General features: G+C 37.3%; 1 protein-coding gene across 5 annotated transcripts in view; it reads left to right on the top strand.

Moving 5' to 3' along the window:
- Nucleotides 1–25,894, top strand: part of FBXL7 (F-box and leucine rich repeat protein 7) — a 305,177-nt gene that overhangs the window by 167,580 nt on the left and 111,703 nt on the right. For 3 of the 5 annotated variants that reach the window (XM_027681710.1, XM_027681728.1, XM_027681719.1), the window contains one exon: nt 2,622–2,711. In XM_027681710.1, the coding sequence (XP_027537511.1) occupies nt 2,622–2,711 (90 nt within the window). Of the gene's footprint in view, nt 1–630; nt 662–2,621; nt 2,712–8,643; nt 8,762–25,894 lie in introns of those variants that run through there. The other 2 variants (XM_027681747.1, XM_027681738.1) reach the window with 2 other exon arrangements.

Raw genomic sequence — 25,894 nt, forward strand, 5'->3', positions numbered from 1 at the left:
TTGTAAGACTTTGGCACTAGTAGATGGAAAAAAAAAAAATCCATACTCTTGCTTCTTCAGAAGCAGGTCAGAGACATGATTTGAATTGCAACTGTGCAGCTGTGTGATCTTTGCTCATGTGCAGTACATGCTACCTTCACTCCCAGTGTCAGTTATAGTGTATTCTAGGAAAATTCTGCCATATCTATCTACTACCATAGTGCAGTTTCCTTTCTTTTGGATTACAGCTTCTGGAGTAGAAATAAAGAACTGTTGACTGAGGGAAAATCTAGATATAATTGCAGGAAGAACTGTACCCAACCAAAATAGTAACCACTGTGGTTTTTTTTTCCTTAATGTTTTGTTTTAACTTCTTGCAATGAGTTAAAATATTTTAAACTCCAAGTAGATTTAAATGGTAAATATCTAGACATATCTGGAATTTCACAGTTTCTATAGAAGTGTGCACTTGTAAATATGTTACTACTAGGTGTACTGGCAATTAGCAGCCTACAGTGGGTGAAATATTTCTGTTGTGCTCTTGGAGACTTGCTTATATATGGAGTAAACAGAACTACTACTGATGTTAGTAGCAGCAGGAGGTATGGAGCCTGGGAAACATTCACTTTGTAAAAAACAACCTATGCCACAGATGACCAACTAGCAACTCTGCTGTTATTTGGTATCCTTGACTTCCTTCCCCCCCCCCCCTCAAAAAAGATAATTTCTTTTTTAGAGGAAATCCTGTTTATTGGCTTTGAGGACATAATTTTTTCCAGTTAGTCTTTTTTGTTTTCTTTTCTTTCTATTAATGTGTTAAGGAGGGCTGACTCCTTGGAATTTTGTTTCCCGCCTCTGCAGTTGCTGGTAGTGGCAATACCATCTAAATATCTTTCTTATCAGTAATGGTTTGATTATCAGCTGTTGCAGACATTTCATGTTCTTCTTAGCATTTTACATCTATCCTTTTTTCATCTGCCTTTCTTCTACCACAAACCTAGTTGTCTTTGCTGGAGAGCTATTTTTGGGGCAGTAATTTCTATGAAGACCACAGTCCATTACTCCAACTCATGTCACAGCTTGAGAGCAACTGAAGTGATATTTTAGAGGCACTGCTGCTTGGTTTTGCTTAACTTCTTAAAGGAATGTAAAAAGCAGTTAAAGAATCTCTGAAAATACACTTTTTTCTTTCTTTTCACCCCACCCAACTACTAGCTTTAGCCATTTATTTTTTTTTACTTCTGACCATTTTAATATCCTTTCTCTACAATTCAATTCACAATCATCTCTCAAATGTGAACATGTTAACTTAAGCAACTTTATGTCGAGAATGATTCTCTAGGGCTGGCTGATGGATTAAGTGGCAGTACCTTGGTTGTGAAGCAACCTACATTTGCACATTCTCCAGTCGTTTCTCATTAAAACTTAAATCCTTGTTCTGTTGTGGCACCTTTAAAAAGCAGACCTCTCCCTTACATCTAAATGTTTTGAAAACCAGGCATACTGTAACCCAGAACCCTAAGGAATGCTTGATTGAAATAACAGATCAGAAAAGTCTCTTGCTAACATTCCTATGATTATAGGTTTACTCAAGTGACAGAAACGTGGTGTCAGCTTGCTTTCTGCATACAGCCTAATTTTGGTCCAAAAGCTAACATAGCTCTGAACGGCTTCACTGATGCAGTGTCTGTGGCAATAGATAACTTCTTAAAATGTAACAATATTCACTGCATTTCCTCTCTCTAGAATTATCTTGTGTATTGCTAATTGGGTGGTTGGTCTGGTTCTTGCTGCAGAGTAGAACGTATTCCCTGTTAGTAAACACTGAGATTGAGAAGAGTGAGTGAAGGGAAACAGAAGTGACTCCTTCTTAGATCCTCACAGGTAAACAAAAAGATAGTTTTGATTTAGCCAACTCTGTTCTTCTATAGTATCTATCTTGGTTAATATTCTCTTTGTATTTGGATTTCTTTCGTTGGTAACTTGTACCTGGTTTGACATCTGACATATAGGTCTGAGGACATTGATGTAGGAAATGCAGGGGAAAAAAAAAGAAAGAAAACAAGAGATAAAACTTCCATGGGTTATGATGTACAGTTAAAAAAACCCCACAGTTAGTTAGAAGTTAGTTAGTTTTGAAATGGCGTATTACATCAAGCAGTGAGCACGGTGCAAGAGAAAATAACAGATGCCTTGCTTTCATTTTCATGTGACCAAGTGACTTGAATAGATGATGTGAACACATAAATCTAAACTCATTTAACACAATATGAACTTAACCATTTGTTCTGATCTGTGTTGGAGGTAGTTGAATGAGTAAACTGAATGTGAAAGTTCCCTTAATGCTGTTAATCACAAACTTTTCATTTACAATGGAGCTTAGCAAATAAGTAATAAGAGCCCCTTTGGCACAGGAGGCTATTTGCAGCCTTAATACATGTGAAGATACATGTGCTAGAAGTTATAGTGCAGTTAACTCCTACCCTGGTGTGTACAAAATGAACATGAGCTGCTTTAAACACAGTTTAAAGCTTCCTGGAATTGTTCCAGGTTCAGATATTGAAGGTCTTTCTATTTCACTGTTGATACTCATGTTTGTTCTCTCTCCCTCCCACCCTCTACATGTCCTTCTCCCTTTGCAGGCAAGGGCAGCTCAAGCATCTCATCCGACGTGAGTTCAAGTACGGATCACACACCCACCAAAGCCCAGAAGAATGCAGCTACCAGTGAAGGTAGGCAGCTGGTACTCATTACCCAGGTCAGGCTTCCCAACAGAATCTTTGTAGTTTTCAGAGAAACCCCTCCTCCTCATTCCTTTTCTGTACACTACCATTGGTCCACTAGAAATTTAAAAACAGTTCTTCCTTTAAACAGTTTTCACTCCTACCTGCTGTAGTTTCTGATTTAAACTTGTGACAAAGGATTTAAGATACTTCTGTGGAATCCAAATGTAGAGGGTTGAGAGTAATTTTGCATGTCACTTTTTCAGCAAAGGCTGAAAGATTTTATATGATCTGACTTTGCAGTTAATTTTTTTAGAATATACTTAATGGAAGCTCTTTAACATACATTCTAGGTCAATTATCACTCTCTTCTTTTCATACTGTGAGCACCATGAAAATGTGAGTTGTTTGACCCAAGTTTTTCAAAAGTGTATCTATGGACATGAAGAGCTGACACAGCTTTAATTAGATCAACATACCTTACCTACAGTTATTGGAGTATGTCATCACCCATGACTAGATTTTTAATGTCTAGGGGAAGGAGATGTCTTCCATGTCAGTACAATGTTGTACTAACTGGCCTATAAACAGAGAAATGCTGATTCTTCCTTGCTGCCTTCTTATATGTGGATAGGTATGCTCTGTTAAACAGAAGTCTTTGGGCTTTAGTTTTCGCAAGTGTGTCTTCTAAGGAAATCATTATTTATAGTTTAATGAGGTAAGCTAAAAGGATTTTTTTTTATATTGTACAATTATGAGCCTTCACTAATATTTCTGCTCAACTCTAGCATAATAATTTTGTTATACTTGGTTGTTTTCAAGTAATAGTTCTGATTTCTTACAATTCTCTCACTAAAAATTAAGTTACAAGATGATTGTTCTCAGTCTACCTTAATTTCTTATGGCTAAAAGAAATCATAGACTGTTGAGTAGTTCTAGTTTGGCAAGTCTGACTATGACTATAGAATCTGTTCAGCAAAAGCAGTTCATGTAAGTAATAAGTGACCACATATAAATCACCAGAGTTTTATTGTTAGGCGTACATAATCCCACACCAAGAACGAATATCTGGTATCTGTGAATCATGAGAGATACTGGTTTGGAATCTCTGCTTTTCAGTGCAGGCAATACATTTAACGATAAATAAATAAATGGTTAATAATGTTGAGTAGTAGACTTCATGATTCTCTAAGTCTTAGATTAAAAAGTTTTGAGGTACCTGAAAAGGTGAATTGCCAAGACACAAAATAAATTTAGGAAATGTATTCTCTGTATGACAGGCAGGAATGAAAAAGAAAAGAAACCGCAAAGGATTAGTAGAAACTCTAAGTATGTAACAATTGCTTTAAATTTCTCTTCTACTTCAGTCTGTAAAGCATGCTTTTTTCCTTACTTTCAAATCAGATAATGCAAAATAATCCTTTATTTATCTCTAAGATTTATGTTCTCAATGTAGCCCATTGTAGACCCAGTGGATACTAGTGTTGACCCTGAAATCTTCACCACTGGTTTGCAGCTGATTAATTCATTAGTGAGGGAGGCTTTAATGCAGACCAGCAGATGCTGTAGTGGAGATGTTTTTATGAGTTCTCATGCAGATTCAGGAAGAGTTCAGAGCAGTGGAATTGTGTTCTATACTTGGAGGCAATTTCAGATGTGAGCCTAAAATTTCTGTGCCCTAGAAGAGTGGGATTTGGTAAACACTAATTTTGACAACAGTAGAAGTAGCTTCTTCCTCAGCCAGTGCTACTATTACTTTCCTACAATTTTTTTTTTCTCCTGAGGAATTACTGATGCATATCAGTTTAACATAAATTACCTTAGTATGGATTGCTGCATAATCTGGCAAATATTTTGAATGTCATAACCAGGGAGCATAAGAACTCTGTAAAGGCAAGTGAGACCGGAGACGTGGAAGTAGTGTTGGGGGAAAACTGGCACTGTTGAAACCAGTGCTATTACTGCAAAGCACACTTATCAACTGTTACATGTCTGGTTTTTTTACTAATGCTACCTCTTTTCCCCATGTACAGTAGACTTATGCTGAAGGAGGATTCAGCTGATCAGAAAGAATCATACCTTCTGCAAGATGACTAGAGTTCTGTGCTTACAAGACTGAATGCTTTTGTACTGTTCAGTTATAGAGTAATGCCAGCTAAGTACAAGAGTCTGATTGTGTTAGATGTTGTACAAGCAGCGACACTTATGTATTTTGGGGTGTTTGCTCAACATTGTTTTAACCATTAGCTAAATTTACCTATTCTAGTCTAGTATTTGCTTGCCATGATACAGTAGTATCTACCTGCCTCAGAGATTGGTAAATGTATCTTGCCTTTCACCGTGAGACTGGTTTACTGCAGGGACAAAATGCTTCAATTCTGCCTATACTGCAAATTCATAGCACTGTGTGCTGTCCCATGATCTATCAATGTGCCATGTGTTGTATGTGGTGAGCTGTGTGTGTCGTAGCTACGGAGTGGAAAGGACTATGAAACATTACAGGTGAACTCTTCTTCACCTACATTGTCATGGGAAATGATCTTAATTGAACAAATGGCAGACAGCTTCTTTGCATCCTTTGAATTTCTGTTACCAACTGAATTTCTAAGTGCCCAGCTCTGTGAAGAGCATAGAATTTGTTTGGGGCTGAAGGCCCTTCACAGCAAAGTAGGAGCTTTCAGCTTTTCAAACGGACGTAACTCTTTCCACTTCTGCACAGCTTGTCTTATGTTTCTGTAAGACAGTTGACACACTTGTTGAAGCTGAATCAATGGAATGCCTTGAAAGAACTAGAAAGGAAATTTGTGATTCATACAAGCTCTGTGGTACTCTACAGCAGAGAAGCAGTTGTGTAAAGTACTACTTAGGCAAGTACAGATTCCCAAGGACTGCAAAAAGATGGCAAGCAGGACTCTTACTTCCTGAAATTGTTTGCTCTTTCAAGTATCTGGCAGCAGGTGTTATCTTGCCATCACTTCAGGCAATCAAATGAACCACACTCTTCATCTTGACTATTGCAACCATGTTATTTGTCAAGTTTCAGTGCTGTGGTGTTTCTCTATGGAATGGGTGCCAGAAATGAGTAACAAGATCCTTGAAGTGGCTTATTTGTTCTTCTGGTCTTAGATATGCTGTTAAGGCCACATCAGTTAAATTTCTTGGTGGGAATGGGAAGTGTAATTATGGCCAAAATAATGGTATCCCACTTCACACTGTGGATTAAGAGCATCTGTAGAGTTGTGGAATATTTTGTGTTTCAAAGAGACAAAATGTTTGTCATGCTATTAAATGTGCCTGGGTGAACTGCACATCCTTCAACAGAGAAAGACAGTACGTGTTAGTATCCTTAGCCAAACAAGCATCACTGAGTGATGCATTGGAGAGGTAACTACTACTCCATCTCTATTGTGTAGAGAAAAGCATACAATACCTGGCAGACCATGCAAACTTTGAGATGTCAATTATGCACTTGAGACGGGTGCGAAGGTGAGGCTTTACTGGTGCTGAAACTGGAATCCAGTTGCTCTTGTTGTGGCCCTCACTTTGTGTAGGCTTGCTCCAGTTTGCTCTTCTTGTGCCCTCACTTCAGTGAAGGGCAGGTGGCAAAAAACATGTCTGGTACTCTCTGTAAATCACATAGTAAGGACTGTAGAGACTGTTTGTCTGCAACTTGACTTGGAAGCATGTGGGTGTGCATGCACACTGATGCCTCCACAGTCTCCTCTTCTGAGGATACATTTTTCTTTAACATTGAGTATATACCCTGCCTTTTACTTCTTTTCCAGTCTTGGACAGAGTCTGCAATTCTTTACCCTATCAATCAATTATAGTTAGAAACTTGAGAACACATGAGTTTTTGCTACCCCCCATTGCTCTTCTGGCAAGTGAAAGACTAAATGGATTTTTGTGGGCCATTTAAATGCAATTTGCTAGACACAGTCTCAGCTGGAATATTATTGTATAGAACTTGATTTAGAAGATTAGACTGAATGACTGTTTTTGTATGGGCTTACCTTGATCAGGGAGTTTTCTTCTAACACTTACCTGCAGGGCGTGGAATGTTATGTCCAAGCTGAATGCTTCATATTAACTTGACTGACTGTTTTTCAAATAAAAAATCAATCCTGTTTGCACTTCATGTGTAGGGCTGTTAAGCAGTAATCCAGAGGCAGCTTTAAACTGAGAGCTCATGTATGAGCTTCATGTATGAGCTCTAATTTATTTCTCAGTTGCCGTAAAATCAAATTGAAGTATTAGGCCTGAAGCAAAACACTGTTTTAGCAGAGCAGCTCAGTGAGGAAATACCTCTGAATATACCCTGTTAAATCTCTGTATTTTGAATTTTGCAAAAGTACACTGAAGCCAGCTACTGTGTTCTGACGAAGTTAAAACTTTATCTGCTTTTAGTGATGTTGACTTTTAGGGGCCTTCAAAAAGTAAGTATTTTACTTATTCTCTGTCTGCAGTACTCTGAGAATATTCTAGAGTACACTGCAATATATATTTAGTGTGGAGATCAAATGCATTTGTTTTGGCAGTACCTGTTTATATGCATCTCAAGAGGAGAGGTATTTCTTTTGCAGTTTAGATGTGTACTAGAAAAGTCCCCCACTCTCACAGTTGTATCCTCCTTTCTGTTTTGTTTGGGCTTTTTAGTGATTCTAGTGGACTTGACGGTGCTGGGTTTATGGTTGGACTTGATGATTGTAAGGGTCTTTTCCAACCTAAATGATTCTATGATTCTTGGAGAAGCAGAACCTATAGCCTGGCAGGAATAATGATGTTCATTAGGAACCATTCCCTCCATTAAATCAGTTGGGGGGCAACTGTGTGAAAATGTAGCACTTCAAAACTATGTAATGCTTTAATTACGCATGTAAAAATGCTACTTTATACCCTGTGCAAGATGATACTTGGCTAGGGTTGGTCAGGCTGTGTTTCTGTGGCCATCAGCCATCCTTTTATTGAGGGACCTAGCCAATGAAGCGTCTATACAGAAAAATTACTTTTTCCAGAAAAAAATTGACTTCTGTATCAGAAATCATTTATCACTGCTCTACTTGGGAATATATATTCCTGAACACAAATTTATTTGGGTTGTGTGCCTTTCATTTCACCTTACAAGTGAGGGAACAAAGTACATATTATAGGATATTTTCAGGAAGGATGTAATTCTCTTAATTTCTCTTGGCTTCATAATCACATTCTTTCAAAAGACAGGGTATCTTTTGGATCTCCGAGTAATTTTTAATTTGTTCAATGAATTTAAGAGGAGGAGTTCTTGTATTGTGCACAGTGGTGGACACTATGAAAAATTTGGGAAGATGGAACAGGTTCTTTGCTACTGAATGCTTTTGGTATGTAAAATTGTTCCTGATAGAGAATCAGCTCAAACTGAGATTCAGGTGAGTGTAATACTGATCTTTTTCCAGAGGGAGATAAAAATCTCAGAGAACCAGTTTGCAATAGACATCCTTTCTGTGTATTATGATTCACATAAACAGGTAGGTAGCTATGTTTAGTATACTGGAGTTTCACTGAAGCTTTTGAGTGGTTTGTGTAACCTCTTGGGGCACTGAGCTGAGTATTGTGGCAAAAGACTGTTGCAGAAAAGTTTTTCCCCTAGGTTTTCTTGATGATCCCTTTGGTGGAAAGAGCTCTCTTGATCCTCTTAAGAAATCTTTTCTCACTTCAGTTCTTTACCGTTTTTCCTTTCATTTTCTCTTTTACATTAGAAACTTACTAACCCAGTATCAGAAATAAAAACCTATAGATGTTCTTTCTGGATGAATTTTAAATGTGTATAATTTCTATTCTTTTGATGGCAGTTCTCTTTCTTTTTATCTCTGTCCTCATGTCTTTGCAACCTCTTATTGGGCATTTGGGCTTTTGGTTCTACTGCTGAAGTACTGTCTAAGTAGGCTTTCTGTACACCAAACTGTGTCTGAAGTTGATATGAATGCCTGAATTTGCCCCTGCTTGCTTGGAACTGGGCAGAGATCCAGTTGGCTTGGAGTGAACTGTGGCTGTTTTGAGTTGGTAGTGAAACTGGAGACCAGGTAAGTTTCCTGGGGTTTTGTGTTATTTTTCTAGCAGGAGAGTTTTATAGAAAAGTGAAATGTTGCACTACTGAATGTGCCAAAACAGAATCATTTGAAGCCAAAAAAATTGGGGAAGAATAAGAGAGGGGTGAGAAGTGTGACAGTTAATAAATCAAAAACTATAAACACTTTGGCAGAATAGACAGAGCTCACTATTTAAATTCCTTTAACCAACATATCTGAATTCATATGCAAATATAATCACCTCAAGCAGTATGTGGAAGTACAAAGTAGTATAGAGACTGCTGTTAGGCAATATTTTTTTGTGTTTAACCACATTTTGATATGCTTTTGCTATCTAGTAGGCAGTGTTCCTGCAAAACTGGTCTGCTAATTATAACAATACAATTGCAATCAGCATTTAAATCAGAGTTCAAATTTAAGGCAAAAGTAGTTGGGACATTGGCAAGGTTAAAGCTGCAAATTGAAACCTTACGATATTCTGGCTAATTTGTACTGAAATGCTGTAGCCAAATGTTTAAAACTTACCTAAACAATACTAAGAACAAATTGGAAAGGTATGTAAAACTGCAGTCTTATTTGATCTGCTGCCTGAAATGTGAGACCTACCAGAGCAAATGCACTTACAGTACAGTTAAAGACAAATGATCCCAATTTAAAAACCTGGCATTAGCTTTTCTAAGTGAGGTCTGATGCTTAGTAGGAGTGATTATGGTTTATTCAATTACCTGTAAATCTGATTTTAAGGAATCCAAGATCCCAAATGTAATTCTTTGGGTAAAATGCTGTACCAAACTACTTAAATACTGTTATCACAGGGAGATTCTGACACTTAGCTGTTCCTTCTGTTATTGCCTGTGGCAGCTATCTAAGGTAGTTTCCTTCTCTGAAAAGTGTAGAGTAATCTTGAAATATCTGATGATTGCCGAGCATTTTTTACTCTAAAACCCATCCTTCTTGAATGCTAGACTGTCTCCTAAGACTGCTTGAAGAATATATACAACCTGATAATTCATATTTAAATATGTTTGGTTTATCCATTTTTCAGAATTTATGAACTGAGACTAGCAAGTTTATCCAGATTAGCTGATTGAAATAATGAAATAAAATTGGAACAGCAATTTTTTTAATCTTTAACTTGACAATCCCTGTTAAGATGCTGTGGTTTAAATTTATTGCACAAAATACCTGCCTTATTTTCCTGTACTTTATCTATTTATGTCACCTTGTCAAATGACTGCATAATTTTTGACTGATACTGCCAACAGTGCCAAAACTAGCAGCATGCTTGAGTTATATCTGCTCAAGAGTTGCTTACTCATTCTGTTCTTGTTTTCTGGGTATTGTACCACAGTGGCTGCTACTATGCTTCTTCAAGTTACTCAAGTTCGGCATCTCTGTGTTTCTGCTAGCATTCCTCAGATTTCCTTTGAGATTGGCTGATGAAAATGGCAGTTCCAGAATGGATAATTCTTAGGCAGTTACAGCAGACTAGGCTGGAAGGAAGTGTAAACAAAGGTTATAAGCATGAGTATAATCTGATGATTAGCCATCTACATATTCGTCTAGCCTTAATCAGCCACGCTTGAACATATAACTTCTGTTGTGGTGGTGTGCCTGATGCATGTTCACCAACTGCACATTGTGCTACTTCCTTTCATATTTAAGGGTAGTTTTCATCTTGAACTGTGACGATAGATTTGGAAGTTGTATCTCTTGAACCTCAAAGTAAAATTGCCATATTAATGGTTTAAATAAAAGATTTATTTTTTTTCCTAACAGATGAAAACAAGCAACCTATCAGCTATACCGAGCTAGAAGATTTCTACTTGCTTACTCTGGCCTCTTGGGTGTACTTAAGTTTGCCAGAAGGCAGGCAGGATTTCCTTAGAGATGCATTATAAATGCTTGTTTGTAAGATTTTGTAGTCAGTTTAAATCAGCTAGTTTGTTAGACTCCAAGCAAGTGAAATACGGAGACTTTTCATGGACATGTAACCTACCTTTGTGTTTATGCTGCCTTGCAAATGTGAATACATGAGTGGGAAGAAGTTTGGCTTTACTAGATGACTGTAACCTGTCATGCTGCTTGCAATGAGTTGGATATATCATAAATCTCCATTGTAAGTTTTTATCACAGTTATCATAATGAAATTTTGGGTTGTACCAGTGCCTAATCTAGTCTTTAGCGCTCTTTGTTTTGCCTAACACGAAGTCCATTTCTATCTTGTATATCCAAGAGAGTGAAATTCTATAGTGCTATCAGGTATTTGTCATTTGTGGAAAGTTTTTTACATTGTTCATTATAAGTAAATAGTGGTGTGTGGGAATCTCTGAAAGACTAATGTTAAGAGATCTCCAGGATTGGGATCTCAAGTAGCAGCAAATTCTTCTTCCCAGATGTGATGTTTGCTTAATCTGAAGGTATTTATATGTTCATGTAGATATATGTAAACATTGATTGTTTATTTATTAGACACAGCCATGTTCCCCCCACCCTATTAAGGTAAACATATATAGGCCATGTCAGGTAGGTTTTGAGCTCCCATTTGAGCAATAAAACCTTAGCATGGCACCTAGAACTTCAGAAACTGTTCACTGTGCAGAGCAGTCATTCACCTTGATCAATGAAGGACTTGTAAAGTAGTTTTCATTATAGAACAGAGGCAAATAGTGTCTAAATGATAAAATTGTAATTGGATGCCTTTTGTGGGCTCTGACTTGGAAAAAATATGTTTATTTGACCCTTCTTTATTGTGGGCTGAGATAAACCATAAGCTTGAACTCTGCTTTCTGAAACCATTATGCTATCTTACTCTTGCTTTTCTTTTGCTTTTGAAACAAGATTTTAGTAACTTCTTGTAGTCTAAGGCAAAATTACAATTCAATCTGATTTTACCTGTGAGTATATTTTCCTTTTATTGTTTCTGGAGATTTAACTTTCTCAAATTTCTTTTAATACCCTTGTACCTCAGATTCATTTGTACTACACATTTTCTATCCAGCCTTGCTTTTGTATTTTGAAAGTGTTTGCCATGTAAAGCATGTGACACTAATCAAGAAGCTGATGTGCCTAGTTTTAATGGAAAATTATTCTGGACCTGGCTAAAATTCTCAATATTCTGAATATGCTTTTGTTGCTTCCAGTTTCAAGAACTGACATCAGTAAGTATCAGTTGGTGCTCTTAATTTGGCAGACTACTTGACAAATATGTTTTGAGGAAAAACAATTCTCAAGGAAGATTTTTCTTTCTTCTGATATGGCATTGGATGAATGATAAATCTGCTTATATTCTTCAATGTTTTGTAAAGAAATACTCACCTGCACCTAATATTTTCATGTGTTGCTGTGATGATACCAGTTGTTTTTAAAAATACTGCTCATAAGGAGAAGTTTGGGAGGATTCAGAAGCAAACACAAGATTCAGTCCTTGTCATGATTATTGATAGATGTCCATTTTGAATTAGACAGAGGACAAATGCTGGTGTGAACTGATAAAACAAGGCTCAGAACTGATGTAATTTATGTCATGTCCTAATTTCTGTTATTGGTTATTCCAGTTCCGGTATGGACAGGAGCCTAAAGCCAAAGAAACACAAGGGTAGCATCTTGAATTTGGTGTTAAATTAATGCCAAAACTATTAGAGTAACTTTTTCTTATCCTTCATTTGTGCTTTAACTCAGAACTTTAATTACTTCTATGCTGCTTAAGTTTTCATCTGCTAATTTTGTAGAAATTGGAACATATGATGCTAGAACAACTCCTTATATATCTCTGTCTGAGAGAAAGATCTTTTCTCATTTATCTTGGAAATACGATGAGCGTGGAAGGACAATATGCCATGACCTTGTTACTGTTTAAGATTTCTGGGTCCTAAATTGAAGCAACCATGTTTAAATATGTGATATTCTGGACTGTTTGGGAATGAAGAAGAATAAAACCATAACTAAATAGTAGCTAAACTATTTGCCTGACCAAGGGGAGAAAAGAGGACTGTAGTTGGAACTGCAAGCAGTAAAACTAGGTGAAAGAAACTGAAAAACAGATTGTATTATCTGCAAAGTCATAAAAAAAAAAAAGAATGTGGTGAAAGTATGAGTGACCAAACCTTTGTATTCTACTGTCTGTTGCTCAGTATGATCTACTATGCTTATAAACTTAGCAGACTCAGATACTGTGGACAGGACAAAGTGTTTCCTTTCAGCCCCTTCATGGAAATTGTCTCTTTACCTGAATGGTTAGCCAGTTCAGGCCAGAGAAACAAGCATTTTGTAGTAGATGGTTTAGTTAACAGCAAATGTAATCATGGTGAATATTTGAAATCTGATGTCTGTCTGGAAAACTGATATTACTTGGGTAACCAGATAGGCTTCCTTAATCCAAAAGATAAGTCATAAACTCTATGTGAAACTTGATGATATTTATCTTGGGATTGAGAGTGTGGGTCTAAAAAATAGTTCACATATCAGTCCAAAAAGGTTGCTTGTTGTCTTGAGTTAAATTATACTTTTACTCTAAATTCAAGAGTGTCATGAATTTCAAGTTCTAAGGAAGGCCGTATTTCTTCAAAGCTTTGAAGGAGTTCAGTCAATATCCGAGGAAGTCATTGAACCTTGCAGATATATCCCATCAAGAAGTTTCCAACTGCTTGAGCTGTTCTTGAAAGAACTCGCACTAGAAAAGAGGCCCTGTAAGGTTTAAAAATCCGCCCATCTTCCTAAGAAGCTGTTACTGGACTAAAATAACTCATCAAAAAGTTATTCCTTTGTTAAAGAGATACAGTAAAATAATACCCTAGTGTTAGTAATAAACCATTACACAAAGCCTTTATGAAAAGAAAATAACTGAAAATTAAGTGAAAATCTGAGGTATGTTTGTCAACTCCTTTTAACCTTAGGACCAAGATCATCTTTGATATGAAATGCACTGCTGTCAGTGATATTTGTCTCCATTTGTGTCCTGACACATTTCTCTGTAGCAAGAAAAATATGTGTATTTTAGGTGCTAAGATGCTATTTGTGTGTTGGGGTTTATTTATTTATGTTCATGTTCATTTACTTGTGTCCAGGAAACTAAATTAAAGATTTGGATGAGCTTCAACTCTTCCCATCTGTGCATGTATTGAAATTTTCAAGAAATTTGGCATGGGAAAATGCTAAACTGTGAACATGTTGCCAAGCCTCACCTCATTACACAATATATTGCAGTAGTTCGTGGTGTGTGTATTTACTCAAAAACTAGAAAGGTTTTGTTGCCTTGGTTGCTTCTTGAAAATTAAACAAGTAACATCAATTTTGTTCTGACTCCGAATGTGTTTTAGTACTAATGTGATCCAAATATCCACGGAAAAAATTTGCTTCTCCTTGGACTATAATCTTTTCAATTCTGACCCAGTTTTGTGGGCAAATCCTGTGGTCTGTTAATGGCTTGCTCAGCTCAGAATTATATCTTCTACTAGGCTTGGAAGTGATTAGGCTCCTGTGCTGTTTTATTGCCATGCTAGTTTAACTTCCTCATTTGTACGTTATGTTTGTGTTAACTTGATCCAAATGAAGGACACTCCTGCCCCCACATTTTGGGGCATCCTATACAGAGCTCTGGAAGGGTGACATGATGCCTTTGCTTACCATGGCAGATGCATTTAGGATGATTCTTCTTAGTGGGGTTATACAAGTTAGCTAAAGCTTTTCAAGCTATCAGGTAGTGGTCAGACTGACTGCTATTAAACATCTGGAAGTAGTTGAAAAATCAGCATTTTCTTTTTTTCCTTGAGGAAAGAATTGTACACTGACAGAACAAGGCCAGGGAAAACTAGGTGTTTAACTATGTTGCACCATCTTGTAAATGATGCTGTCTTACATATCCAGAGTAGGGTAGTCTTCAGATACAGGTATTCAAACCACGAATCATTCGATGGCAAAGGCTTAAAAGTAAAAAAATAAGTTTATATATAGGTGTTGAAATATGTGGTCTTATTCTCTGTGTTTGAACATTGCATATTGTATCTTGGGCCTGGGTGAAATACTGTGTGGGAAACTTACAATGATCTTAAACAGTTTTTATCCCCCCCTTCCCCTTTTTTTTTTTTAATGAACTTTTGACTGTAGCGTTGAACCTGATAACTCCAATTCTTCTGTGTCTAATATTTTAACTTTATAGGAACAGTCATACTTAGCTTTGGTATTGAACTTGTGACTTGAGTCTCAATGAACTATGATTTAATTTTTTTTGCCACTTCTACCACAAGTTTTTTTGGTTCTATATCATGGAAATACCAAACTGAATTTTATTTTGGGGAGGGAAGGGACTGCTCAAACTAAAGGCACTAAATTTAGACTGGGAAAAGGAAGCAATGATGACAAAAGGTAGCAAAGATAGTAAACCTGAAGTTAAAAATAAAGCTTCTGTGCTGTATAATATTAAAAAGGTAGGAGTAGGTTTAGGTTTCATATGTAGGGGTAACATACTGCCAAGCAGTGATAACAAGACTATCAGGTAAATATAGACCATTGCATTCCAGCACTTGTGTTGCTTTACAGAAACCTTCTGGTGGAAGCAACAACATAATCTTAACTAATATAGAGGTCTGATAAAAGGAACCTTGCCAGTTCTAGGTGCGTGGAAATCTGGAAATGCTAGAAGACTGGTACACTATTGAAACAGTAATAGGTTTATTTTTTGGACAATTTTGAGTTTGTACACAATGAAGAATCCTTGAGTGCTGAGAAATCCTTGGAACAAGATCTGTGTCAGGACGAATGGATAATTTTTTTCCAGGCAATAATGCCTTCTTAAGTAATAAGTTGGAGTGTATGATTGTAGGGATGTACCACAGAACTCAGCTGAGCAAATGCATTTCAGCTGTGTAAAAACATGGAAGTCAAACCAGCAAAATTCTTTTATTTCTGTCTGCTTTCCTGTGGCAACAATACCTCTTTGCGTGGCCCTGGTTTTACCATTGTTCTGGCAAGCTTTGGAAGATACCAGTAACCAATATACTAGAAACCTGTCTGATGATGGAAAGGCCATGGGTATAAAGACCTGTACGCCTGCCACTTCCTCCTGTGTCACAATCACATCTTGTTTTGCTGAGCACTATGTTCCCTTGGTCACATGGGCAATACCAGACTCCATCCCTCTTAAATTCACCCCCTGGGAAATGTCTTACTTTTTCTTATTCCTGCACCAGTCTTCCACTTTCTGAATGTGAGATGAAGCTGTCCTCACTGCCAGCTTGTTATTTTCCTGCATGTGCTTGCCAGGCTGAAATGATATACATCATAATACAGGCTGCTTGCTGCCAAACTTCAGTCGTATATATATTGCTCAAGATGCAAACTTCCAAAGCAAACACAGAGAGGAAATCAAAATTAAATTAATCCTCTCCAAGGATGTATAAAGTATGACTGCACTGAGTTTTATGTGTTGAGAGCGAGAGGGACCATCGGTTTTGTGGGAGTCAGAAGCCGCTGGTGTGCACAGCCCTGTTCTGTTGCATCGCTTGTCTGGCCTGGAGTTGCTTAGTGTGAACACCTTAATTTTTTTAATGATAGCTAGACAAATGACTTTGCTGAACCGTGGTTAACTATGGAACCATAGGGCATTCTTGGCAGTTTGCATTCATAGGATTAAAGGCAAATGAGTCACTAGTTTCTCTGGAGCCCTCAGAGCTGTGCATATGCTTCACGTAATATAGTCAAAAGTTCTTAAGCTGAGACTGACCAAAGCTCTGGAGTCTTCAGTTTTGGACTCAGTATGAAGGTTAGGTTGGAGACCTACTGTCTGCTCTACTTGGTTGAGAGGACTGGTTTAGGGACTGTGCTTAGTTCTGTTGTACTGCCGGGTTTTGGCTGGCCAGCAGGAGAAATCGGTGATCTTGGAGCCTTTGATGCCAGCTCTCTCAGCTGACACGAGGGTTGGAGGTGTGGAGTAGTGGCTGATGTCTTTCTCTAAAAAAACCCCGCATACTGGCTATCCTACTCTATTTTCGCATGGACAAAAGAAAGGAGTTAGTACTGCCTGCAGGACATGAAAATTAAATGGAATTGCTTGGCAGAACTTTGTGCAATTGCGAATTAGACTTGAATGTTATTTCATTTTAAAAAAGCGAGTTTTTTTTTCCTTTTCCCTTTTTTTTTTCTGGAGCCATAGGCTTTGGGTTTTGATAGTCTCACCTGAAATGAAATTATATCCCATATTGTACACTTATTCAGCAAGAAATGCCTTAACAAGCAATGGCAGTTGTAAATTAATTAATCTACTTTCACAAGCAGAAAAATAGGCTTGATTGCTGGAGTAACAACCGTGACTGTTCTTCACCAAATATTGTGCACAGAAGAAGGAAATAAAAACCTTATCTGTTTTTTCTATAAGCATAAAAGGGCTTCAGCATTGTAAATCTAATATAGAATGCCATCAGTGATCACCATGATCTACCTGCTGCGTGCTCTGAAGCTTATTAAATTATTAGGAGCAGTTAAATGTCTGTCTTGGATAATTTAAATGTCTGGTTAAATTGTTTTGAGAAGTAAAGCTGTAACTGAGTGGCTTAATCTTGAGTTGTTCTGGGTGAAAAACTTTGAAAATGAGTACACCAGAAGTAGATGAGTTCAGGTGTTGAAAATGTGCCCTGTTTATCCTTCTAACACAGGGAAAAGCGTCTGATTGCAGTCTTGCAATACTGGCTGTTACTGAGTCTTTGCTACTACTCCCTGTTGCTGTGGAGAGTAGTAGAGCTTTTCCAGAAGATCTGCTGTGGTGGGAAGTTACTGGTGTGTTGTCCTGCTGCAAATTATCTGTCCCATCTTTTGTAAGCTTAATCTTTGTACAAATCCTGTATGCTTAACTTCTGCTGATAGGCAAACAATTTTCCATGGCTTCCCTGCTAGATATGTCGATTTATGTTACTGGTGAAATGAGTCGGTCATTAATCAAGCAAATAGTGTAGACTGAGAAGGGAGAGTGTAAGAATTATTATCTGTACTTCTTGATGACTGTACAAGTACTAACTGCTTGCCAAAGTGGTTAACAGAGTTGAAGTAATGTACTGTGAATATCAACTTGTTGATCTGCAGACCTTTAAATTTTTCCGTGAAGTACAGAGTCCAGTCGTGAACTTAAGCTTGCTGACAATGGGCTTGCTTTTTTTTCTGGTATTGATAGTAAAAGTTCTGAACCCTCGCGTAGAAACTTCTGTTATAGTGACATCTCCACTGAAAAAGGCACTGTTCTGGGGAGAATCAAGGAAGTAAGTCTTAGAAATCATTCCTTGAAGCTGTTATTTATAATTTCAGTCATTTCCTCACCCACAAATGAAGCAGGCAGCTGTCTGCCATGGAAGGCAAGCTAACAAGATGTAAAATGGTAAGGGTTTTGTTTTATTTTTTTAAGTGGTGAATATTAAGTTGTATTTTTAATGGCTCATTAAGTATAGATATACTTCATTCTATATGTAAAAAACTTATAGTTTGAATAAACAGGTATCCATCAATTTGATAATCTGAATCAAGTCAAGGCTCTGCCTTAGATTGTATTATACTTCAAAAGCTTGGAGGACAAGACTGACTTAGAGCATGTGCTCTATTTGATAGCTGGGTAGCAAAGAAAAAATACAACAGGATGGGTGGCATGTCTTGTAGTAGTACTTAAAAATGCTCAGCAAAATTGCTTTGGGAATTTCATGATTATAAGAATACAATTTCCTCCTAAAAGGTTTGTAAGGTACAAAATTATTGCATGGTATGTTTATTAATGGAGATAATTTTAAGATATAAAAATTCATCATTCCTATTGCTTTTTTATTCTTACTGTTGCCATTTAGTAGATATAAGTGTTTGCCAAACTAAACTGGTTTGTAAAAGTCAAATGCAGGCCCTAGTGAAAAGGATTTGTGTAATTTTAGGTAGTTTATTATAATCCATTAATTTAATAAAACTGATCATAGCTTGGTTATGGTTTACAGAAGGGTCTGAGAATAAAATGGAAGCTGAGTTTTGTCCAAGTTAAATTCCAAAATAGAGTAAGGATTTCGCTTTGATTTTTCAAGTTCAATGCATGACAGTAGTTAGCCAATTTTTTCTTCATTTTTTTTTTTCTAAGCTATTACAAAAGTTCTTCAATTGGAAAGCTCTTCTTATATGAATAGATACCCAAGTGTACATATTAGGTAACTGCTTCCTGGTAGTATCTAAAGCAAGCACAGGTATTGTAAAAAAGAAGCTTCCTTTGAAAGTCAGTGTAAAGTGAAGTGTAGCTTTTGCTTGAAACACAGAGTACTTTTATATTTCCATTAGTGGATATATGCTGGATATATGGTATATATGTAATTATAGCTATTCTGTTAATATATATAAGTATAATGTACGTGACTGGAAGCTCTTCAGTCTTAGGAGAAGTGCTGGCAAGTGTCTGGTTCAGACTATGGCAAATAAGTATATTTGCCTTTTCTAGCTTAATTGAAAATTATTCAGAGATATTATGGTGACTTTTTCACAAAAAGAGGTTTTCTTATTTGGTTAACATTATCTTATTCCAAGTAGCATGGCTTGAAAAGTAGTCTTTTGTGTCTTCAGATTTCATATGGTATTTTTTTGTTCCCCTGTCTACCTTGCATTTTTTGTCCTGCATACCTAAACTATAGTGAGAAAATTGTTAACAGTATTGAATTGTGTTACTTTTCCTTTTTCTTCGTCTTATTTTAGGGGCCAACTTATGCTCTATTTAAGTGGACTTGATAAATGGAATTGTTCCAGGTCTTGTGTGTGAAAACAAGGCAAGAATAGACTAGAGAGCTGAAAATCTGCCAAAACAAACTTGAGTGAAATAGCTTAGTTTGTCCTGTGCTGCACTTTCTAACTTCATGGGGTTTTTTACAGTTATTTCCGCCCTCAGAGAGATGTGGTCCATTGGGTTTCACGAGAGGCAAGTACCTTTGTAATCAATGAAGTACATTCCTACAACACTTAGGTGGCATTTCAGTAATCTTGCTAAGGAAGAAGGGACCAAGCTAGGCCCAGCCATCCTGGTTTTGACACATGAAAGCTTGTGGTATTTAAAGTAAAAACTGCCATTTTGTATAGAGGTGGCAACTAGTACTTCAGTGTCTTAAGAAAGCAAGCTCATGTAAATGAAGTTCAGAATTCTTTCACATTGGCATTTCAAATGCCTTCCTTCATCTTTCCTTCATTTTCAAAGTACTAAAGTACAATATATGAGCTCTTCCCTAGATTGAATTTGAAGAACTTTGCATTTTAAGCTGTCTGTTTACCTTTAAGAAGCATTTTGGTAGTAGTTTTGAGGGTTTATGAGTGTATTTCATTAGAAGGGTAATGATTTGAGTAAGTTCAAGGCAATACAAGACTGAACTGAAGTCCAGAAAACCCGACCTCTAAGGGAAGTCACTGAAAGATCTGTATTTCCTTAGTCTAGGATAAGGTTGGGAAAGGAAGAAGAAACAAGTGTCTTGGAATACAGACAGAAATTACTGCAAAGAGAAAGTATTAAGATCTTGTCCATGCTTGCTATGAATGAGAGAATTAGATTTTAATATTAGATCACATTTTCCTGTGAGCTAGACTGTGCTAAGTTCTGGTGTCTCTGCTGAGTCATGAAGGAAAGAAAGATTGGCCTAGATGTTTGTAGGACTAATACTTAAGTCTTATATATACTTACAACTAACAGCTAACACTGCTGTGAAATAGAAGAACTAAAAATGAAAAGGGAATTTTGCAGACTCTATCTCTTGTCTGCTGTCATGTTGGACTTGTTCACAAATATTTTTTTGTATAGTGCTAGTTATAATCTGTAAATTGGAAATCGATTGTTGTTTATGAATCGAGTGTACTCATACTGTGGACAGACTCAGACCATGCCTGCTTATGTGAAAGAGAACATCATTCCAATTTTACCACAAAATTCTGGATTTTCCCTTTAGAGAATAGTAGCCTAAAGAAAACGGGGATTTGAATTACCTCACAGGCTGGAAAAGCATCTCTGACAACGTAACTGCCAAGGTAGTTTCCTTGAAATAGCTGAGAATTTTTGTAAAGGTCTCCAGGAGCCCTTCTTTTGTTCTACCTGTTCTGTTGTTGGGTCAACTTTTATAGGCATTAAAACTCTAGTAAAATCTAGCAGAAAGGCACATGGGGAAAAAATTACTTGGCTTTCTCTTTGTAGAAACGTGAGACGTAAAACAGAACCTAGATGCTCTCCTGTATGTGGGAAGTAGTGAACCTGTTATGGAGTTCATTGAAAGTATGATGCATAGTAAATGAATAAACTGTTTTGCTAGAGCAAATATATGTAAATAAAAGGGATCACTATTTGCTATAGATATGAAGGTCAGGAGATACCCTGTTAGAGTCTCCAGTTAGTAAAATGAGCTTATCAAAGTTTGTAAGCTCTGACTAAAATGTCTCAGGACATTAACCTCACTGTAAAGTTTAGTAGAGTTAGAATTTACTTCCAAATTTTAGATGCTGAGTGTGATAATTTCGTTCTCTGTAACATTAAAATCCTTTGTTAAACCTTAGGATGGAAGGATAATCTGTGTAGGAATGGAAAACAGAAGATTGTCTAGTTTACTGTACATTTCTCTTGGCATTTTTTTGATGATGATTGCTATGTTGTTGCAGCTTTTTTTTTTTTGGTGTGTGTCTTTGAGGGACCTGATCCAAATTATGTTGAGTTATGAACCCTGTAACATTCACTTTGGCTGTGTTTAATGAGAATTGTGCCTTTAAAACCTTTGGTGTCACCATGAACACAACCTAGGCTTGTTTGCAAAAGTATTAGAGCTTATCAAAAAACTGCTTCCTAATTCCCCAGTGTCATCCCTTGCACAGCTGCTGTGATTTGGACTGAGGAAGCAGAGAAAATTAGCAAGCAAGGGCGAACAACCTGTGAAGAAGAAAAAAAACAAAACACAAAAATCTCACCCTCCCCACATTCACCTCCCAAACCTCCAAACACTAAAAACTTAGAAGACGTTGTATGGGGAAGTGTTTGTGTTTTACAGCCATCTGTGAAAAGGAAGCCAAACAGGTATCTGAAGGGGGAAGGAAGATAGGAATAAAAATCTGAATGGTAAGAGTCCTTGCCTAGTCAGGAAGAGTGGGACAGGGTAGGAAACCCAGTTAGATGCAGTGTCTTCTAAAAATCTTCATTTTGGAGCTTTTCTGCCTTAACTGATATTAAAACCAGATGGTGCTTGTTCAAGGAGCTACTGTTCATTTTTTGTGGTCGCTCTAGTTGTGGTACCAGTATTTCAGGTGTAGTCCTCACAGCATATTTTAGATAGAACTGTATTTGCCTGTCTTTTTGATGTATCAAGACAGCTTTGGGGCAGGTTGCATGTAAGCACTCTTAAGTTGCCTAAGGGGTTGTTAGAAGTGAAGTGATGACATAACAGCCAAGTAGCTTTGACAATGTCAAGTGTCCCTAATTTTATCTTAAATTTGATGTGAAAACACATTACATGTGTGCAGAAAGATGCCTGCAGTTTTAGGGACTTTCTTAGGGTGTATCTAGACTCCTGGTATTAGAATACTGAGCATCACAACAGCAAACTGCTGTTGTGGATTTTGCTATGATTAAACCAACCCATTAATAATCTCATCTCATCACACAGTTCTCTTTGGGTGATGTGCCTCATGCATGTCATATGTACTTCTCTCTCTTGAATGAAGGGTAAAAAACCCAATTTTTTGTCTTGTAAATGGCTACTGTTCAGTATAGTCCAATGTGGAGGAAAAGGAGAAAAACTAATAGGCCTCTGATGTTTGTTTTCCAACTCTGGAGGGCTTGACTTTACAACTCTTCTAGTATATTTAAATGCGAAAAAAGGATATGATTCCAATAGTGGTCAGTCCAGTTGCACAGACAACTGACCAGAAGAGTCAAATCCAAACTTCTGGCATGTGGATTTAACTCCCAGCTTTGTTTCAGACTAATTCACATTTCCTGATTTCTGCAACTCTTTCCAGTTTTTGCATGGTTATGGGCTTAAATTTTTGAACTTAACATACTTTAAATAAAAATATATATATGCTGGGTTTCTTAAATGCCACATTTAAAAATATTTTGGCCTACCTGAACCTCTGTGTCTCCTGTAAATCGTATTGGTTTCTGTGGCAATTAGATGATAGTGTGTGTGAATGTATTCTCATTCTGTTGTGAACAAACAGGAAACAAAGTGTATCTGTAAACTTCACAGCCATCTTTCTTTCAATTAGCTATGATTTCCGTGAACATAGGGTCCCATTTGCTATGACTTCTCTAGGTAAGAGAAAGGAATGGATTTGTAGTTTGCCTTACTACTGAACTCAGGCCAAATAGTGACTAATGAACATAGCAGATGTTTCTCCTTTTGAAGGCTGTTTTTGGAAAGAACTTTATTAAGCAATTTATCCTTCCTCCCAGGAGATAATAGGACAGCAGTGTAGCTGAGTTCTGACAATTCATTACATGAGAAAAAATATTAATGTTGACCCTTGCTATGTCGACAGTAGGATTTGAATCTAGCCTTATATTCTTTTTGCTCAGAAAAACATATCCAAGTAGAGTTTTCTTCAAATCTTCCAGCTACTGTGCTACATTGTGATGTCAGCCACATTGTTAGCAATTTGGAATACAAAGAGCCAGGTTTTGTGTGCAAATCCAGGGTATCTCCATTGACTTAATAGTGTTAGTCCAGATATTTATTCATCTTACCATGAAACTGTAATCTGACCTTTATTTTTTGAAGAACAAACAACCCGTATTTGATTTGGTTTGCCATTGGGATAGGAGGGCTGTTATAGAGCTGAAAGGTTATAGCAAGTGTCTTCTCTGCCTTTGTTGATGAGCTCTCAAAGACAGCTGTTCATCTGTTAATTATATTAAGCATGACAGAGGATGACTGTGTTGAAGTTTCTTACCAGAAAATGCAAGGAACTTTTTGCAGGCAACCTAATTTCTTGTGTTCTTGTGCTTCAGTGGATGTTCTACCTTCTCTCCCTGGCAGGATGGTAAAGGTAGCAGTTGTGAGGACCTCTGTGTTGGATAGCCAGTAAACAGGAGATTGTTGTAGTGACTTTAGTAATTTTTAGTAGTAGTTTAAGTTCTGCAAAAAAAACCAAAGAAGAATGCAAGCAGAAAGATATCCTCATAGGCATTGTGCTTTGCAGCTCTTTCCAGGGGCTCACTCTCTGGGTGAAAGGAAGCTTCACTTCTTAGTACCTTCTCCTGCTGGGCTCAGGGGAATGAGGCAATTTCTACAAACAGAACGAGGTTTTGCATGGCTCCTCTCCCTCCCTTTCTCTCATTATGTGCAACCATTTCCCTAATGCCCAGTACCCAGCTCTTACTCCAAACGCTTAAGTTCCCTTATCCTGCCCTTGAATTCAGGATACAAAGATTTTTTGAATATCTCATACAGGTGGTCTGTGTGTCAAGAACTTATGACCTTGAAAATTGGTTTCTTTTGATTACCCTCTGTTCTATTGTTCATGAAATATGCTTAACTACGAGGGATGAAGTCAGGAATGATGTAATAGTTATGGAGCCATTAATCAGTACAGCGATTGTGAATATCCAGGTGGAAAATAGTAACAACAGTTAGTTATACTCACATATGTACAATAAATTATGCACAAAATCAAACGTCTTTTAAGTGAGCAGCATTATTTAGGGCATGCTTCCAGAAATCAGAAGAACCAAACCCACTTGATAAGCAGGTAGTTGCATCATTTTTACTGATTGCTTGCAGATTTTTGCTTGAGGCAAAAGAATGGAGTGATGTGGGTACACAAACCAGTTTGTTGTCATGATCCACCCAGTTAATGTGTGAATAGTCTCCTTTTTTTGTGCATGTGTACATCATGATCTGGGTAGTTTGTTCATTTCGCCTGTAAGACTCAGGAAGTGTGAAGCTTAAAGACCAGTAGCTTTCAGTGCTAATTTCTGTTTTGCAGCAAATCCCATGCTGTGATGACTGTAGGAATTAAATGTGAGAATGAGCTATGCTTGAATTTCTTTTGAACGTCAAATTTTAAACAATAGGCTGACACTTTTAAAAGATGATTTTAAACCAAATAGAGGCTGTTATTGATGTTCAGATAAATCTGATTAAGTCCATGCAATGTATCCATATCTCTGTGAAACAGCATGGATTTCAAGTCAATTGTAAAAAGCACTAGAGCACTTAAACTTCATTTCTAAGCAGCAGAGTTGCTTTGCTTTTGTAGCTAGGCCTGTGTTCTCTTGTTATAAGATCCCTGTAACGATTTGTGTGTGTGCTGGCTGATTCCATATGCAATGTGGGCTAGAGTCCTTTCTAGCTGAAAATTCAGGAGTTTCCAGTGTATATATTTGTTCTTCCATGCAACATAGAAGCTTCTTACAGGGCTGTGTTTATCATGTGCCCTGTAGAGGTGTGTGGAAGGGTAGAGACAGTCCTGTTTCTGTGGCAGGATGCTCCAGCTCTGAGTTGGAAAGGGGAAGAACAGAATCAGACCTGGCAAGAAACTGAATCTGGTGTTTCAGTTTGTAACCTACGTGCCAGGAAGGGTGCTTGTAATGGGACAACATATCTAAAACTAGGATTTTTTTTTCCTCCCTCATTCTTAAGCTTGCTTTGTTGCAGAACGTGGTCGCTGTTTATAGGTGGGTCAAATAGTAAGATTTAACTATGTTTCTTCATTCTTGCTCATATGTTGAACCAAGTGTTTATATCAGTGGTAAAGTGTCATTCTGAGCACCTCCAGTCTGATTTGGGCCTTATTTTATGAGCTAGTATATGTATGGGCCACATAGCGATAACATAGTGCAAAGAGCTGCTGAGTTACTGCTGTTCTTGTGTGGCTTTGGTATGTTTCGTGCAATTTAAGGTGGGAAGGAGGCTCTTGACCTAAATATACTGTATTAATGTTTCACTTGTCTTCTCATTAGATGTTTTCATGAGGTTGTAAGTGTACTGGAAGACAAGAAAAAACGTACAGATGAGTTCTGAACTTGTTTAACTGAACTTGGAATATCTTTCTTGGAGCGAGACAGAGAAGGAAAGAATAGTGGAAAAAAGGCAGCAACTGAAGGGGGGAAAAAGTTGGATGGGTTTTATAGCCATAAATGGTAAAAGTAACCTTGCTCTGCTG

This window comes from Neopelma chrysocephalum, unplaced genomic scaffold, assembly GCF_003984885.1.
Source record: "Neopelma chrysocephalum unplaced genomic scaffold, ASM398488v2 Primary Assembly neopelma1_22b, whole genome shotgun sequence".
NCBI lineage: Eukaryota > Metazoa > Chordata > Aves > Passeriformes > Pipridae > Neopelma > Neopelma chrysocephalum.